The sequence below is a fragment of the Camelus bactrianus genome, chromosome 26, assembly GCF_048773025.1.
Source record: "Camelus bactrianus isolate YW-2024 breed Bactrian camel chromosome 26, ASM4877302v1, whole genome shotgun sequence".
Lineage (NCBI taxonomy): Eukaryota > Metazoa > Chordata > Mammalia > Artiodactyla > Camelidae > Camelus > Camelus bactrianus.
The window spans coordinates 10,382,598-10,401,716 of record NC_133564.1 but is presented as its reverse complement, the minus strand read 5'-3'; the positions used below and the strand labels follow the sequence as shown (position 1 = coordinate 10,401,716).

General features: G+C 46.4%; 2 protein-coding genes across 5 annotated transcripts in view; one reads left to right on the top strand and one right to left on the bottom strand.

The window, feature by feature from the left end:
- MCPH1 (microcephalin 1) overlaps nucleotides 1-19,119 on the bottom strand; it is a 188,071-nt gene that overhangs the window by 47,318 nt on the left and 121,634 nt on the right. The gene's annotated exons all lie outside the window — the stretch shown is intronic.
- The window catches only part of ANGPT2 (angiopoietin 2), a 51,228-nt gene continuing 44,249 nt past the window's right edge, over nucleotides 12,141-19,119 (top strand). Inside the window, exon 1 of one of the 2 annotated variants that reach the window (XM_010953342.3) lies at nucleotides 12,141-12,804. In XM_010953342.3, coding sequence (XP_010951644.2) covers nucleotides 12,517-12,804 — 288 coding nt within the window. In that variant the 5' untranslated portion in view covers nucleotides 12,141-12,516. The remainder of the gene's footprint in view (nucleotides 12,805-19,119) is intronic. The other variant, XM_045515536.2, reaches the window with a different exon arrangement.

Genomic DNA, 19,119 nt, shown 5'->3' with positions numbered 1-19,119 from the left:
GAGTGCGAAAGTCGTAGCACCTGACTTAACGCAGTTAGTGTGTGAGTCACAGCGCAGTGATGCGGGGAGGTCCCGGTGGACGTCTCGCACCGTCAGCAGGGTGGGGGGACCCTCTTCTGTGGTTGGCTGGCATTTGAGCAGCCCTGTTTGCTGGGACGAGGCTTGGTGGGAGGCAGAGCTGGTCCCCCCCCCCCCCCAGGGAGTGTAAAAGGCCAGGTTTGCACCCTCCCAGCTCACTTGGCTGCTAGGACCCAGGTGAGCACCCAGACTGAGCCAATCAGACCCACCCACCTCGGGGCTGGGATCTGACGCTGGAGACCCAAAGCCGCAGGGAAGGGGCGATGCTCTTGGAGGGGCCCAGTGCTGACAGTGCAGGTCCTGTCGTGCTGGCTGCAAACCTGTGGCTCCTGCTTGCCCGGTGGGGAAGCAACCTCCCAGGCCAGTCTGTGTGGGAAGTGGCTGTGGCTTCAGCTGCACAGCCTCCTTACTACTGTTATTTTTAGAACTACCCAGTATGTTTTCAAAAAATTCCACTCTTACATAAATTAGAAAGCAGCAGTTTCCCTCACTTACAGCTAAGAGCCCTGCTGGGACCGCTGTCACATCTGCTCTGGGCACATGTGAGAGTGGCTGGGTGCCCTCTGCTTATTTCCTAAAACTGTCTCATTATCTTATTTCCTCAGACAGGATACTGTGCAAACCACTTTGTGCATACATTAAGTACTAAATTAAGGGGCTAATTTCATGCATGTAATAGCAATGAAAGTCTGAACAAAACGTCCAAAATCTACCTGTTAATTACACGCCCGGTGCTTTTCATCAAGAAACTCAGGAGGAACATTTCACTTACTGGCAGGTGTGACTCGATGGTTCAGTGCTGCCAACGTGAGGACACAGGGTTAAAGTGAGACCCATGGGCAGGCTGACCGCAGTCACTTCTCAAGGGGATGGGCCTAAGATGTCTCATTCACTAAAGCCATCTTTCCTTGATGTTAGTCAGATGGAGAGCGGGACCGAGGAAGGGCTCTCACACACGCCCCAGACACTGTGCCCGGGCTCAGTCAGGGCCACTGAAGGAAATGAAGGGGGTTCTCCTGCCCTTGGAGGCAGCTCCCAGGGATCTGGGGCATCCGTGGTCCACTAGAGCCGTGAAATTCCATCTCGGTGTGAAACACCCCAGACCTGTGACCCAACTCCCATGCTGGCTCTGGGAGGGCTGGCTCACAGCTAGGATTTCTGAGCTACTTACGCAGAAAACCCATGGACTTGGCCCTGTGAAGTAGCTCCAGGAATAATCAAGTCTGTGGGCCAGAGAAGCAAGCAAACTCTCCTCCCAGCCCCTAACCCATCTCAAACGAGCTACAATCAGAATCTGAACCTTACAAGGCGTCATCTGTCTTTTCGGTTAATCCACTCTGCTTTCCCTGAGAAGCCACACATCTGCTTGGGCCCTGAAATGAGCCCAAGTTTGTCACCAAGAATCTTTCAGATGGGTCTGTTTACCCTGAACCCTCCTCTCTGTGGATGACGGAGCTTTTGAAACTGTCAGGCAACGCCCCTGGGTTACAGATGTCCAAAGCATATGTCTTGCACGCAGTTTCAATGGCTGGCTGAACTGCACTGAATTCTATTGTATTTTCTCTCAACCATGCTGGCATTTTGGTAGTAATGAAATAGTCTATTCTGGAAAACAAAGGTGAAAACCCCATTACATGGTGAGTTTTAGATGTTCATAACATGATCAAGAAGCACTTTCCTCTTTTAATCATTAAAACATTTAATATGTTTCCTAAAAAAAACCCCAAAAACCAAAACAAAAACCCCAGGCTTAGAAAAGTCGATAATAGCTCTTATGTTCTGAAAACAGGAATATTTTAAGCCCTGAACAAGCACATTATGGAAAGGGGTTTCCCAAAGTCTTAGGCGTCGAGCTTTATTGTTTTGTCACTTTTCTTTTGCCAACTAAAATGTTGTCTAGAGCTGATATTGGATAGTGAACAGCTGCAGGTTCTGGCCGAGTGTTTTCTTAGAAATACCAGCTTGGGAAAGAATTCCCACTTCCCTCCCCCACGAGCCTTCCCAGTGGCTCAGACTCACATTCTTCTCAAAGATCGCGGCCCAGATGCTCACCAGGACAGCCCAGCATCTGGGAAGCAATGTCAGGGTGGTATTTTTAGCTGCTGGTGAGAGGGGAGACCACTTCTGATGCACCCAAAGGGGGAGTGACGCTCTCCCAGACAGGGCAGGAAAACCCCCGTTTCCAATTCAGAAATGCAGGAGATACTTTGCTATCTCGTGGGAGGGTTTTCATGCAAAGGAGACCTTGGTCTCCATGACACCCAATCTTGGACTGGTTTGATGTTTTTTTAGAGCTACTTTGGTGGCAGCTGGAAGACAAGAGATCCTGGATCAACTGGGCTCTGGACCGCTTAGATCTTGTGAATGAAATTAATGAGAGTCATCTTCAGCTCTTTCTAGATTATAAGATTATTGAGAATTCCTTGATTTGCATTTTTTTTACAACCAACACGGTCTTTCATATTTGTCTAATTGGATAAAAGGAAACAACACTGAAAACCAACAGGATTATAATATTACTGTGTTTAGTCACCTATTAAACCTAATACAAAATGGAGATTTGGGGGGCATATTAAAAATCATTCTGTCCTTAAAAAGTGAAAATGGATTGTCACGGGAGGCGGTCAAGGGCAAGCCTTTTGGCTCACAGCAGCTGTCCAAAAGAAGTTCTAGAAATGTTCTGAACAGGGTCAGCTGGGCAGGCGTACAAGGTCTCAAAAATTACCCCAAAGGGCAACGCGTTCTTTCAGAGGTAAGTTCTAGCATGTTTGCAAGACACTCAGCTGCGCTCTGTAAGTTCAGAATTTGTGAACGCACTCATCTGGGGACAATTTACTCTGCATCAGGGGCTGTGCATTTGATAATTTAATCCAATTTCTAGTTGTTGACCTATATTTTTAGAGGCTTCATTCAAAGGCAACAGGCCCCAAAGCAAATGAGGTGATCAGATTTGGAGGACCTCAGTGTAAAGAAAAGCAGCCCTGGGGATGGGGAGGAGGGCAGGCTACAGCTCAGGGGTAGAGCGTGTGCTTAGCGTACATGAGGTCCTGGGTTCCATCCCCGGTCCTTCTGTTAAAAATAAACAAACCTGATTACCTCTCCCTACCCCTGCCATTAAAAAAAAAAAAAGATGGCATTTGGAGGAGGAAAGTAATGAAACTATTTCTCAAAAAAAATAAAAAGAGAAAAAAGGAAAAGAAGCCTGCAAACAGGCGGCGCGGCAGGAGCACTCCAGACGGCCTCGGGGAACCACTCGGAGAGCTGACTTAACCCAGAGACGCGCAGCCAACTGCCCAGCATCCGGGCCACCCTCACCACGGCAGGGGAGCAAGGGCGGAGGGGAGAACCCTGCAACCTGCCCGGAGCGGGCGCCAGGGCAGGACCCGCGGCTTGGAGGGGAGGGGCCGTCCAGGCAGCGGCAGCTGAGACAGAGGATTGGCGGGGTGGGGGTGCGGGAGCCTGTGCTGGTATCGCACAGATGTCATTTGCAAACAGACAGGAGCGGCACTCCAAGGACATGTGGCCTCGGGCGTCAATGAGCTGCTGGTTAGTGGAGCTAAGGAGCCAGTCAAGGAGCCTCCCAGCAGCGCCAGCACTCGGTGTGGACAGGTGAGGGGCCTCTGCGGGGTGGTGTCCTCCGTTCTTTCTGCAGACACGAGGGAGGCCTCCCGTAGGAAGTGGCACCGCAGGGCCACCCAGGAGGTGTCACAGCGCCGTCCCTGCGTGCTGGAACGTGGGTCTCCCTCACTGGACTGTGGCACATTCGTTACGAGCAGAATCAGGTCTCTAAACTCATCCTTCATGGAGACAGACAGCACAGACCTCTCTTCTTTTACTGCTGCAGTGGTGCGGTTACCTGGTGCGGGAGCACCCTGATCACCAGATGATGTGGAAATAGCTTCTGGCTCTGTGTGCTGAACGAAGGCTACGCGTATCTTTTCACCGTGACTGTGTGTGTGTTTGTGTACACACGCACGCACGCACGTGGAAGTAGGTGTTGTGTTCTTTTGCACTAAAACTAGGATGAGAGCCTTCCAGGTTGTGTGCGAACTGCTACTGATTTATGTCCTAAACTGCGTATCATGTCTATTAATGGCTTTAATAAAAGCACGGCCAGCGTTGCCTGCTGTCTGTTTTGAGTCCAGCAGAGGGAGCCAGTGAGTATTAACAGCAGATCTGATGTTTGTGTCTCTCTTCTAGGTACCATTTCTAGCAGTTTTTTGTTTTGTTTTAATTTTTATTGCAGTCAAGCAATACTTTTTGACCTATAAATTAAAAAGATCACTAAAATATGCATAGGATTTGGAGGGAAAGGTAATTTTTTTTTCCTGTAAATATTCTACTGTTATAGTTTTAAGGCTTTCAAAAACTATTGTTGAATTTTTTTTTTTTCTTGAGGGAAACAGATGCCAGGAACTAGGTATCTTAATATTGCTATAAATGTCCTGTCTTCACAGGCTTTGTATGACTTACTTCCTTTCATTTTTCTCTTTTGTATCAGTCTTTCTTTGAATTTAGACCCCTTCCTTAAAATGCAACATTTTGGGAAGTACAGTTTATTATTAATGGAGTGCCAAAGAAACTGCTTGAGACAGGGGTTAAGAAAAAAAGCAGAGTATATACATATGAGATTATTAGAAAAGACGTAAATCATAGGCAGACCCCATACTTAGATTCCTGAAGGAACAGGAATCGCATGGAGTATTTTTATACTCTCAAATGCGAACATCACTTCCTTTTATGCATAGCTATTTATTACACTTACAATTCTTCAAAAACTATATATAATTCTTCAGAAATGACTTTCAGTACACATAACCCCATAATCAAGCCTAATTTCCCACAGGAAGATTTTTTTCTATCAAGTCAGTTAGATGGACAGGAGTATCCAAAGGGGGTCATATGCTTTTATATTTTTTACTTCTTTGACAGAAGCAATTTTATTTATGTTAACCTATAACCAGGAGAGATAATATATCTTAATGGAAATAACACACATGACATTTTTATCTCTTCTTTTAAAAGGTTTCTCAGTAATTAAGATAAAATTTTTTTATAAATTTAGGTTAAACAAAGATTAATCTAGATGGCATTGAGCCACTTTGAAGAGAAAATCCACCCTGAGAGGAATTTACAGAGTCCTTTAGTAGAATGGTTATGACAAAGAGACTAGACTCATTTCTCACAAGCAGCAGAATTTGAAATCTCTACCACCTTCCTGAAATGAATTTAGTAACATTTAATGTAAAATTATAACTCATCAGCCCACTTCAGAATCTCTAATGACTAACACAACTGTGTTAGTCAAAGGAAAGATTTTATTGACTTTTCACTGGTCATGGGCAAAACACTAATCACTGACATCAACCCACTGAAAGAGAATGTTTAGCATTTTTTTTCTAAGTACGGGCAGAAAACAGGACACAGAATTACTGGCAAAAATATTATCAGGCTAATGCACTCATCTATTGTTTTAGAATTTCATCCACTGCCTCTTTAAAGTTATGACTTGTATCTTGACCTTTTAGGCATTTTTTCTGATGGAAAGATAAAATATTCCATTAATATTAGAGGATGAAAATATTTAAAAATCAAACATTTGCAATAACTTCATGTAACAGGAGAATTCTGTAAACTAAAATAGTCCTAAAAATTCAAGGAATTCACGATGAAATCTTAAAAAAAAATAGTTACTTGGATATTTCCCAAGCTTCTAGTAAATAAAAAGCCTTTTCTTTTCAAAGTCCTTAAGGTTACATACCACATACAGTGCAGCTTCACAGCAGCACAAACTACACGAGATTCAGGGATCTTTTAAGTTTCCTTAAAAAAAAAAAAAAGAAATCTGTCCTTGCTAAACGTCTTTCAGACATAGAGTTACAGTAAACACTCAGATAAGTTAGAGCGAATGTGTACTTGGTAGCTTTTTAACTGAACTCACGTGCATAAGAATGACAACCAATAACCTAAATAAGAATGAAAAATAAAGAATGTCTCGATAGGGACTCTGACTCCCACCAGCGCTGGCCCCCTAGTGACCGGTGGGCCCCGGCCAGCGGGAGGCAGGCAGCTGCGAGGAGGCCGGCCCGGCCCCAGGTGAGGCCGCCAGGCCTCTGCCCCGCGGTGCCCGGCCCTTGCTCCAGCTGCTCCGAGAACGAAAACACAGGGGAACGCAGAGGAAAGGGCTGTTTCCCAGGAAAGGAAATTGCCTGAAAACACATTTGGCAAAGGCCTTTTCTCCTCCTCTGGCAGTCAGATACTTATTTCAACAAAATACACATCTCCTCACCATCTACAAAGGTGAATTCTACGGAGCCAGTGCCCCACTCCTAGTGGAGGGCGTGTAATTCTTCTCTGAATAGAACGGGCCGGCTATTCTACGGCGAACGCTATACACACACGTAACTGCAGCTAGGACGGGAAACTGTGCCAAGCGAGGCAGCGTGCTTCACTTCAGAGGCTGTGTACGTTCTCCAAGGTACACCGCGCTCTCCCAGCCATCTACATCGGATGAAATTAAAGAGGCAAAGAAAGATGGAAAAAATTATTAATGCCAGAAAACTGGAAAGGTAGCAGCAACGGATATATAAAGCAGAACTGATACAGCTAGACTCGAGGCGGGATCTCTGGACATTCCACGCTTGGCTAGTGAGTACGAGTAGGTTTTAAGTCTGCACCGATGTGCGCACTTCTGAGCAGACGTCCCCACTTACAGATGCCATTGGTCTAGGATACTGCAGCGGGCACGTGGTGGCCCCATATGTGACTGGCTGCTCCAGCTCCAGGGGACCGGAGGCCACAAAAAGTCTTCAGCAGTGAGACGGGGTATGTTACTGGGGATGCGTGTCTGTGTGGCACAGTGGTGACAGCCAGTGTGAAATGGAGATGCTACACTGTCTCCAGGCGGTTGAGTTTTGCCGTGTTAAAATCGGGGTAAAAAACCCACTGCTTTACATTCTCCTTAAATCCATTACCATTAATGTAAAAGAGACACAGAAACGCATGGGGCAGGCAGAATCCGAGTCCTCTCGCCTCACCGAGCCTTGGTTTCCTCACCTGCCTCAGGGGCAAGATCGACCTCCTGCAGCTACACGTCTGCGTGTTTATATTCACACATTTCCTCCTCCTCCTCTGTCTTTAAGGTAACTTTAAGGGGCGTTCCCTTTGATACCGTTTTCAAATCCCAAGGCTGGGAATTATCTTTCGCAAACTCCACGTCTCAGGTTCACCACCGGTTTGACGTGCGCAGCAGCGCTGGGGAGCGGCCACACCAGAGCTTCTGCAGGATGGCTCCGGACCCCACTTGCGGTTCTTTGGGTTCAACAAACATCGAGATGGAGTGAAAATAGAGCCCTTCTGTGAATGACCACCCAGGAAGCCTACTTTCGGAAGCTGAAATTCTTTTTTTTTTTTTTTTCCTTTTCCCTTTCTCTCTTCCTCCCTCCCCTCCTTCTTTTCCTTCCTTCTTTCTTTTCTGGCCCCTTCTGGCTTCTTTAGCTCTCATTCACTGTTGCATATAATTTGGAAAAATAAAAAAGCAGTAAGAATAACTTCTTCTCTGGGAACAATTTTATGGCCAGTGAACTTCCTAACAGGTTCCCCTGTGCACTGAACACCAAGTTGTAAACATGTTGACTGATTTAATTTAGCCAATTTAAAAAGGCTGGAGACAGGGAGGGAGATGGACAAGACGTCTCCAAAACCCCTGCTGGCTCCGGCCTGCCAGGTGCCCCGAGTCCTGAGTGCCCCCGACTGCCTGAAGTGGCCCCAAACCGACCCCAGCTTCACTTATTTCAGCAGTGAGAGTTCCTCCTACACCAACACAGCACTTTCCAAAAGTTAAGGCCACGCTGGCCCCACGAGCTGGCCCCCAGCACCGTCTCCGAGGCCTGCAGCCAGTGATGAAGGTCACTGCGCTGCGTGACGGTGACCTGGGGGGTGCGAGACTGACCCCAGAGGATCTGCCCAGATGTGATGGAGAAAGACGCCGGCACAAAATGTCAATAAACGAAGGGGACCAATGTGCCTCCAAGTCTGTCCGCGTGGTTTCCATCTATTTTCCAATTAGCTACGGGTTTTCAAATGGACATTTTCCATGTACGCTCATTGTTCAGAAGGCAGTACCCCTATCCCCAGGCCAGCTGGCCCACTTCCATCCCTTCCTTGGTCCAACAATATAACTATGCCATTAGAAACTGAGGGTAAGACCGGCTCCCTGGACAAGAGTAGTGGTCACACAGGCCTCCTCGAAATCCTGTTGGACCATCTACGGCTTGGGGGCTCCCCTGCTTGGCACTGATGGAAAGCTGGCATCATTTTTTGGTTTCTGGCTTCCGGAGACATCATTCACACAGAGTCAAATGAGACAGGGCCTCACAGGTTGCTCCGGGTGACCTGGGGCCACGCAGAGTCCATCGTCCAGACAGAAGCAGACGCACATCCGCAGGGACCTGCGCTTCTCCTGGGGCAAGGGAGCCCCGCCCAGGGCAGACCCTCAGGCCTTCCCCACAGGTGGGGCTTTTGTTCAACAGGACAAACTGAAGCAGAGGGGCCCCGGTTTCTAACGCCAACCTCCTCCTTTCGGGGAGTAGGTCCACGTGCTCTTTGGTGCCATCAGAAGAGGATTTACAGGGGAGAACTGGACACAGCTCGGCCGTGAGTGAGTGGGACCCCCGACAGCCCAGCTGATGATATACAGGACGGAGAGAAAACAAACACGGTTAAGAAAATAAATCGCACCGTGCACAGCTGTTCAGCAGAAGTAGAAAAAAAAAACTGGCTGGGCAGGAAAGCAGCTTTTGGGGAGGCTGTAATAATATTCCTTGTTTTATAGCTTCATCTGCCGTTAGCTGTCCTGTCAGCACATCACTGACCAAAACCCAGGACCCCCTTTGAAAAGGAACAGTCTAAGAACCACAGTCAAGGCTGCGCCGAGCCTCGGGCTCTCAGGCCGGCCGCAGCACAGCTCGCTAAACAAACCACCGCCGCAGGCGTGTCTGTGCCTGGAGGGCTTCCCCCACCCGATCTGCCCCTCGGGGTCTCCCGCTGGTCCCCCGATGTGGACCGGCGGACTCGCCCATCTCTGCACCTCCTCAGTGACCCATCACTTCGGCCCAGCATGCAGCTCTGACAGCAGAGGACGTCTGCCCTGCGGGGCACTGCCCGCTGCGGGCCCTGCACAGGTGGGATGGTTCAGTCGCCACCTGGGCATGTCTTCCTCATCTTGTCATTTAGAGCCAGTTTCAAAGTGGCACTTTCTTTTTGCTCAGATGTTCCCACCCCTTTCCTAAGTCCCTTCTCTCCCCCCCCCCCCCCCCGGCCCGTCTCACGCTTCTCAGCTCCTGGAGAAGCCGTGTGGTGCTCGGAGGCATGCGAGAGTTCGCTGTGTACGCTGGCTGCGCTGTTGAGAGTGGCCTCGCCGACTACATCACACCCGCCGTGACTTCTGCATGGTCCATCTGGAACAGCCAGTGAGCTAAGAACCGCTTTCACATTTTAAAAAGGTTGAAAGCATCCGGAGAATATTTCATGACATGAAAATTACAATCAATTCAAATTCCAGTGTCCAGGAAGAAAGCTTTGTTGGAACACAGCCACCCCCCATCGTTTGGGGATCGCCTACGGCTGCGTTTATGCTACGACGGCAGAGTTGAGCAGTTGTGACGGCCCGTATGGCCCACAAACCTGAACTATTTACTGTCTTACCCTTTGCAGAGAATGTTTGCTGACCCCAGGTCTAACTAGAGCCCCCCCCAACTCTGCAGTAATAGTTCCCAAAGAGCTGCTCACTGCACGTTCCGACCTTGCGGACGGATCAGGAGCATCCACGCCGCCCGCCTGCGGGGCTGGCGCCTGTGAGCAGCGCTGCCCTCCTCCTCTGTGCTCTCACCAGCTCCTACCACACCCCAGTAGTTTGCAGGTCTCCCTCCCTCACTCCGTTTGCTTCTTTATGTCTGACACACCGTCCTGCTCCCCGGCACCCAGCAGACAAGGTACTTGAGCTCCATGCTCCTCCTGTGACTTCTTCTCAAACTACCACATTTGTCTGGAAGGCAGATGGATGATTTTTAAAACCACACATGCAATATTAATCCCGTATACTGTGTGTTTTCAACGGGAAGACACTTGGGAGAAAAACATGCGCACCCCAGGTTTCTATTTCAGAATCAACCAGAGAACAGCACAGTGATCATATCTGATGGTGAAAGATGATTTCCATTTAACGAAAAAGTGCCGGAAAAGAAAGGAAAGCAATCTTCCTAAATAACGTGCACTGCTCCGTATCGTTCTAACCCTAAAGGCATTATAGGGAAAGAACCATCTTATTTCACAAGTGGGAAACTGAGGCTTGGAGAAGTTTTAGATCTGCTCGGGATCTCAGTGGATCAGCGTTCTAACACAGGTCCTGTCTTCAAACCTATATGCCTCCCTCCACAGTTAGTGGTCCGAATGGGTATATTTTCCTTAACTTGTTCCTTTAGTGGAAACCACACATCAGAATCGCGGTGGAGTCTTCCCAAACACCAGTTTTGGCTTTCCTGAGCCATCGACCCCACTGACAGTCCGGGCAAGTCTACAAACCCCTTCTCAGAAAATGACATGTGCTGTTTTATTCAGAGATTAACTAACAGGATCTTGGGATGGATCAAATAACAATGAAGTGCTGAGTCCAAGTAACAGCCTGAGACACGGTCACAAAGAACACAGATATTGACCACCGTTGCCTGTGACCAATTCATAGCTAAAAGAAAGGCTAGATTTCTGTTAGACTTTGGTGAAAAATAAAGTCGCTTTTTCCTATCAAAGTTCAGGGACCCCACAAATTCTGTCTGTGGACCTTGGGTTAAAAACCTGGGCTTTGGAGGTAACCTGGGAGTCAGCCCATGCACAGGAGGGGCATTTTTAAACGTCTAGTAAGATCTCTTGAAACAGAATTCACTATACACATCTCACATCCACCCAAGAATTAAAATCATAAAATCCCCTGAAATCTGACCTTGCATGATCAGACCAACACTGGCTTTACGGCAGATGACATCTATCAGGTCAGTGCTGGACAGGCCACCGCTGTCTGGGGAAAGCTCTCTGCACCAAGGAAGGCACAGACCACGGCGGACGCTCCAAGTCCCCGGGCCCACACTGACTGGTGACTCAGCATACTGTCAGTCTCTGAAGTGTTAAGTTTCAGCTACTGAAGGAAGGAACCTGGCGGACTTACGGAGCGACGAAATAGAACACCCTTGGGAGTTAATGCAACCCTTGAATCTTACAGATGAGGACTTTAGAGTTTAATTTAAAAGCCTGAGTCCAACAATGAATAGGACTGATTTAACTGATCCTGGATAATAGGTTGCAAAATGATGAGATCTGAGCAAATCCTGACCTAATAAAGGAGAAGTTTGCATATGTCTCTCTCAGCCTCCTCTTACTTAAATTCTGGTTTCTATTGTAACTTAGCAGGCCATTAATCAGCCCAGTATACTTTAAGTTTACTTTGAATATCAAAGTGGATATTTTGCTTCAAAGATTAAATGCCAGGGCTCAAAAACTGATTTTCTTAACACAGTTTAATAAAGTGAGATGTTCCTATCCGACTGCTTTTAAGATGACAATTTTGCACACTTAGCTAATGGTTCAAAAAGCAACTAACACCAACAAAACTATTTTCCCTGTAAAAGGCAAAGAGTTTACAAGAGCAAGACTTCTTCCTCTGTGTTTGTAATAACAGAAATAAACCAAAGTCCTGACATATTTGTAGCATTTTTATTCCTAAAGGAAAAAACAGGAACTTTCTTTGTACTTTAGTTGTTGCCCCAGATCGTTTACCAGCTTAGCACTGTGAAATCAGTTTCAGACACAAGAGACCGACCAGCTCTCTCTAGGAAATACTCAATTAGGGTGGTGTCTCCGAAATACCCAGGGGTCCTGTGACTGATCGGCTTTTCCCAGAGGGTTTCTGCAGCTTATAGCCCTGGTTGGACGGCACACATCACGCTGGGATTTTTCCTGTTGCCTGGGTAGTGACCCCCTACAGGAAGATAACGGACAAGCCGGGAGGGCGGAGCAGCCGGCTACACATGTCTGACTGCTCTTATCAACTTATCATATAAGGAAAGGAAAGTGATTGATTCGGATTCTGACACCGCAGGATCTGGGGGAAGAGCACGAAGCAGCCCAGCTGATCAGCAAGGCGAATGCAGCCCTCACCAGTGAGCAGGGCCGTCCCTCCCGCTGCAGCGTGACAGCTTACTGCGGGAACAGAGAGAGGAGACGGCGTCGGAAGCCGAGGCTGCCGCCAGACAAGGAGCGAAGGAGGCTTTCATTGATGGACCTTGAGCCGCGGCAGGGGAGCCCCGCGCGCGAGAGCGCAGCTTAGCGCCGAGTCTCATGCGCCCTGCAGTCTGCTAGGCTGGTGGCTTAGACCGAGCGAGCGGGAGAATGTGGCAGCTGCTCCTCTTTACTCTGAGCTGTGACCTCGCCGCAGCCGCAGCCTATAACAGCTTTCGGAAGAGCCCGGACGGCATAGGGAAGAGGCAGTATCAGGTTCAGCACGGCTCCTGCAGCTACACGTTCCTGCTGCCGGAGACGGACAACTGCCGCTCTGCCTCCAGCTCCTACGTGTCCAACGCGGTGCAGAGGGACGCGCCGCTGGACTACGACGACTCGGTGCAGCGGCTGCAGGTGCTGGAGAGCATCATGGAGAACAACACCCAGTGGCTGATGAAGGTAGGGACGCGGCCACCCCCGCTCCGCGCAGTTAGCCCGCAGGAGGGCGGGGGAGGGGCGGCGGGGGGAGCGGGAGCCAGACGGCGCTGGCGCCTTTGAACGACTCCCTCTGCACTGCGCGCTGCCGCGGAAAGCGGCCGTGGGCACCAAGGGCGAGGAACGGCTGGGCGAGAACGCCAGGGTCAGCAGAGAAAAGCCTCTAAGGTTAGGAGTCGTGCGAGCAGAGGAAGGGCACTCTTCTGCACGCCGCTGTGTGGGCTGTTTTGTTTGTGTAAGTAGCTTAAACTCAGCGACACCCATCGCCAAGGATGTAAACCGGTCGCAGGCGCGGGAGGGAAGCGGTAAGCGACTGCCGCCGGAGCCAGGAAAAACGTGACAATCACGGTGATTACTGATACACAGCGGATGGAGTCAAGTGCTTTACCAATTTCCTGAATTTATTTACTAAAATAGAGTGGGACTCTCGGTAAATGAGAGGAAATTAAAGCAAGCAAGCCTTACATTTCTCAGAACCCACCACCGGGGGTGGCTTTTCCAGGGGGTCTGCCGTTGTGAGCAGGCGTGGGTTTTAGGAGGGGAGGCAGCGCTGCAGCCGGTGCTCCCCCGCACCCCGTCAGTGCGGGACGGGCTTGGAAGGTAGCCCCGCGGGGCGCGTGTGCAGGGCATTTTGGTGCAGTTTTACTGTGATCTACGTGATCCCACTGTTTGAGAGTTTTTACAGAGTTTAACCCAAATAGGATACTAAGAGCTCAGTTTTTCTTTCACAAGCGATCATTTTCACATGTGAAGCTATTTACACAAAACCTAAAATCACCCTGGAATTTTTCCTTGATGTGGACTATATATCTTCGAAAAGAGGTCTAAATACATTGCACACATTGCAGATAAAGCATTAACTGCTACAGTGACATCATGTCAGAACGCTTACCCGGGAGAGACTGTGATTGTTTAACGCCACATGGGAACTTTAACAAGCAGGTTCCCCCCATTCAAAACTTTGCCCCAGTCTTTCATTTCGCCGTAAACCTTCTGTTAGGACACTTTACCTTTATCTCAGAATAGATCTCAGCTCCTAATCTGTGTTTCTCATTAGCTCTCCTACCTTCGGAGAGGAAACGGCCAAGTTATTACTTTGGTCCTGAGCCGAGATGAATGAAAGCCCTCGGCACTGCTTACATTGTAACAAGAGGGGTCGCTTCAAATCAAAGAACAGAAAACAACAAAAACGTATCAAAAAGACGCGCCCTGTAATACAAAACTCATTAGTCATGTCTTTATAAGCACTACCTCCTCTGGGTAAATTCTCCAATAATTTTCTCTGAAGGACCCTGATGTGCAAGTAATAATATTCAACTTAAATAATATAAGGAATCCAGGAAGACAAACTGTAACCTAAATATCTGCTCACCCTGACCTCCCATTCTTCCTAAGTCATCATGCTCAGGTTAGCGCCAGGGCTAACAGCCACGGTGAGCGATGAAAGATACGTCACATGTAGTAAACATTCTAATCTGCCTGACTGGTAAGTCATCTCTTAAACAAACAGTCAAGAAACATGTTTTGCCAAATGCAAGACTGCTAAATTGTATTTGCTGAATGAAGCCCACATTAGGTGTACCTGAGACGCCATATGCAAAGCTCATGTTTCTTTCTTAGATAAACAACCCCTTTCTCTTGGATCATTGAGATCCTGTTTAAAGAAGGAAAAGGACAAGGAATTCTACATGAGGTGACCAACATTTTTTCCTTTCCAGGTTCAATTAGTAAATATTTGAACAGGAGCACAATGGTGTTTCTAAATTCTTTCTTTAGCTATCTAGCTAAGAATCACCAAGAATGACTTAATGTTTATCTTTTTATTGCTTCAGCACCTGTCCTGGCTCACCTGGGTAATGTCCGCCTGAGAAAGTCAGTTTGTGCTCAGTAGGTTTACTGCCTTTTGGTTTGGGAAGGGAAGCAAAAAGGAGACATGAAATGCGCTTAAAGTGATTGAATGTAACCTCTCTGCTTGTTTTTTATTTCTGTGCTTTGTCACCTGTGATAATAAACATTGCTTTTCTCATAAGGGAGAAAAAAATACATAATGGAGTGATAGATAAGCCACAGGATTAAAGGAAGGACACCACAATCTAACACTATCGATAGACTGTCATAGAAAGAAAAGGCACCGTTCTGTGTTTTTCATTGTTTTGCACAGTTCCTATTCTTCGGGGCTGTTTTTATGAATTTTTTTTTATGATGCCATATTTCCTTTCTTTCCCTGATCAACACTGAAAAATGAAAGTGGAAAAAAAAAACTTTTCAGGTTTTAAGAAAATTTGTCAAGAAGGAAAATGAGACCAAATTTCTGGTTAATTTCAGGGCAGATGACTGGCACCTCCACTCCGAGTGGCTAGCATCCCGCCAGGAGCCTGGACTAAGAAAGCTGTTTTGCACGTGGTCAAACGATGCCACACGCTGCCCCTTTAATCTGCAAGGCAGGGGAAGTGTCAGACTTCTGAACGGGCGCAGAGGAACACGAACGGAACAATACAGGGAAGGCGCACTTTCTGCTCCGTGGTTAGAGGTTTAGCTGAATCATGACAGTTAGGACCCCACATACACCACGGCGACCTAGAAAGACACCCCGTCACATTCCCTTACCAATCCTGCAGCCATTCTAAACCTCTGCCCCAGTGACAGTAAACACACTTAGTAAAAACTGACAAAAACTTAGCAACGTGGACTGTGTCTTGCTAGGACACCGAATGTATTTTTTTTTTCCCGATGAGAAAAAACAGGGAAAGGAAATAAACAAGTGTTTCACTCTGATGACCACTTTAAAGCTACAAACAGCTGCAACATCTACTGTGCTTTAAAGCAGAAAATGTTTTGAAAAATAAAGCTAATGCCTATTAAACCGATGTAAACATTTCCTCACAATCTTACTTTTTTTTTTTTTTTTTAATGATAGGAGAACAGGCTGGGAACTGCAATTGAGATCCTTTTCTTTAAAACTAATGACACTAAACCCTTTGAATAAGGTATGAGAACTACTGTTCATTAGCCGACACACAGGGAACAAGCCAGTTTTGCTCTGAAAAACAAAACTGCTGTCAATGGGGAAAACTGATGGTGAACTCAGACCCCTCCCAGGGACTGTGTGTGTGTGTGTGTGTGTGTGTGTGTGTGTGTGTGTGTGTGTGTGTGTGTGTGTGTTTAATGTGTGGCTGCAAAACACTCCTTAGTTGTATATCCAACCAACCTACCAAACATCCAAACAAACACACCAGCGCTTGGTTCATTAAAGAAAAGGGAAAACGCACCCCTGTCCATTCCGGCACTGTGTCTGTGTGTCTGCATCACGAACCATGCCTGCGTCCAGTGGTAGAAGTGAATTCTGTGCATTCAGATAAGCTGACTAACCCTTCCATTTAAAATTGCAAGAAAATCGTTACTATTATTAGTTCATTATATAGTAATACCATTATAGTAAGGAAGGAAGGGATGATTAAAGTTTCACTGTGGTGGGGAAGTACAACACATTTAAGTTTGGAAAATGCAAATATAACATGATGTTTACTATATATTATGTATGATGTACAGTGCACTATGTGCTTACTGTATGTATTACATAAAATGTAAATGTTGACTATGTGTACATGCATATACACACACACGTATTTGTTTCCCATGGTCAGGTAGCCTCTGCTTATCAAGCGGGGCTGTCTGATGTCCTGGATTAACTCTGCAGGTGTCACACTGTGGAGAGATGACTATTTGCCTGCAGGGTCTTGAACTAGGAAACGGACTTCAGTATGCAACTTTCATGATATCTGACTTCCTGTTTGGACGCTGCATAATCCATACAGTCTCCATACTGTACTCTGAAAATTGGTTGATTTTAACCGAAATGGTTCTTTACAGTTTACAAATGGGTTGTTATCCAGAAGTTTATCTGTAAGCCAGTTCCTGTACTATACAGAACTTGAAAAGGATACTGACCTTATAAATGGTGATCAAAGGCTCAAGCTGGACCACAGTGCTTATTTTAATCCATAAAATGATTGAAATTTTGTATATTTGTAATTCAAAAAAACAGTTCCAATCAACCCTACCACCATATGGATAACTTAAACATAAAGCAAAAATATGGCGAGAGTAATATATGGACAATGTAAAATCTAAAAGTCAAGCCCTCAAAACAGTAGAAAATAGGAAGGGAGTCCTGCTCCTCCTTAAGCTCCAGTCCTTTTCTTCCAGATGAATACTTGAGATGTGTCCTAGATCTATACTGTGACAAACCTAAGATCAAAACAAATGAATTTCCTTCTCAAAACATGTACAGGGGCATTAGACAGCGATCAGATTTTTTTCTTTTTTCTTTTTGGCTTACAAGTGACACAGAAAGGTTCAAAGAATGATTTTATTTAGGGGGAAAGAGCAAAATTTGGAAGACTGAGGTAAAGGAGAACATGGATTAAAGGGGTGTGTGTATGTGTCAGAGGGAAAAGGAGAGAGAGAGAGAGAACTACCAGTGATGGAATTTCTCTGCCTAGGGAAAAGGGGCAGTAAACGTAAGACGATTTTGACAGAAAAAAAGTGGTTTATACTGTTTCATATTCTGGGCACCAAATGATACCAGGGCCTGGACAGCTTCGGGTTTCTGGGGTTGAGACCAAGAGGGCGCAGGCAGTGCACCATGAACATGGACAGACTGTTTCCAGATCAGGTGCTCACAGTAAGCAGAATATCTATATTAGCTACTGACAATGACAACTCAGCAAACTAGTCCCTCCCTCATAATGACTGTATACATGTATATACTTATTATAATAATTATAAGTACACATACTTATAAGTGTATATAAAAAGTATTGCATAACTTATATACATCTTCCTATAAAATATAATTTATATTTTTATAAGAAAACAAGTGACTCATATATATATACACTAAATACTGTGGATTGTGTAGTACTATAGTATTAACTGAAAAAAATCTGAGTATATGTGGATACACACAGTTGAAGCCCATGTTGTTCAAGGGTCCACTGTGTGTGTGTGTATATATATACACACACACACATATATACATTTTTTTTCTCTTTTCACTGCATCCTCCTTTAACTTGAAGGAATCTGACGATAAGATTTTTCTTCTAAATTATTCTAGAACTTTTCTGATATAAAGAGAGCCACTCAACTTTCCAGTGGTGCTTTTCATCACTGAAGTAATAGCAGTAACATAGTAACTGGGGACAGAAATGAGGCAGCACTGAGTGATTTTAAAGCACTTTCCACACCTTACACCCCATTTTGTCCCCAGAAGACCTCTGGAACACAGACATGGTAGATGAATCTCACTCATTTTTCATCACTTATGAACGTGGTCAGGGCACCAGCAAGCTCCCTGCAGGTTACAGGTCTTGCATGGATCCCCTACAGAGGAGAAACAAACACGGGAAGGCACGCCTCTCCTCCTCTGACACAAAGCAGAAGTTTTCATGGGGCTGAAAAGACTGCAGGAAATTGTTGGGAGAAGTGTGAGTGAATATGAAGATGGTGTTCTCTCTGAGCTCACTGACATAAATGAGTGCACACCACTCTGCCCTCCCGCGCGCTTTGGGGCATTCTCGGATCAGGGCAGGCCTCATTAAAGCTCATGTATTTGTCCAGCAAACATTTATTGAAGGCCTGCATGTGTCCAAGCAGGACTCTAGGTGCTTGGGTGAAGCAGTGAGGCGAAGACGAGGGCGAGGGGTCTGCCCTGGAGGGGACATGCTGAGTTCCACCACCACATTCTTGTCGCAACAGGGGTCAGGAGGTGGTGAGTGCTACCAGAAGCGGGGGCGAAGGAGAAGGAAATCCAGGTGGGAGAGACAAGGAGTGCTGGGGAGCAGGGGTGAAGGGAGTACTGCCAGGCAGGGCACTCACTCCACCGAATCCTTTTATAGAAGGAAAAATCAGGGGGAGGGCAGAGCTCAAGTGGTAGAGCACACGCTTAGCATGCACAAGGTGCCCTGGGTTCAATCCCCAGCACCTCCTCTAAAAATAAATAAATAAACAAAACTAACTATCCCCCCCTGCAAAAAAATAAAATTAAAAAAAAACACGTAACCAAAAAATTTTTTTTAAGTATCAACTAAAATAAATAATAATAAAAGGAAAATCAATGAAAACTACTCCTGAACAGTCATTTTTTCTGACTACCAAGTAATACACAGTTGTTGTAGGAAGTAAAGCATATGCAAAACATGCATAAAAACGCTGCATGTAATTCTAGCATTCTGAAGTGACCATCCTTACTCAGCCTATACAGGCAAGAGTATTTTTA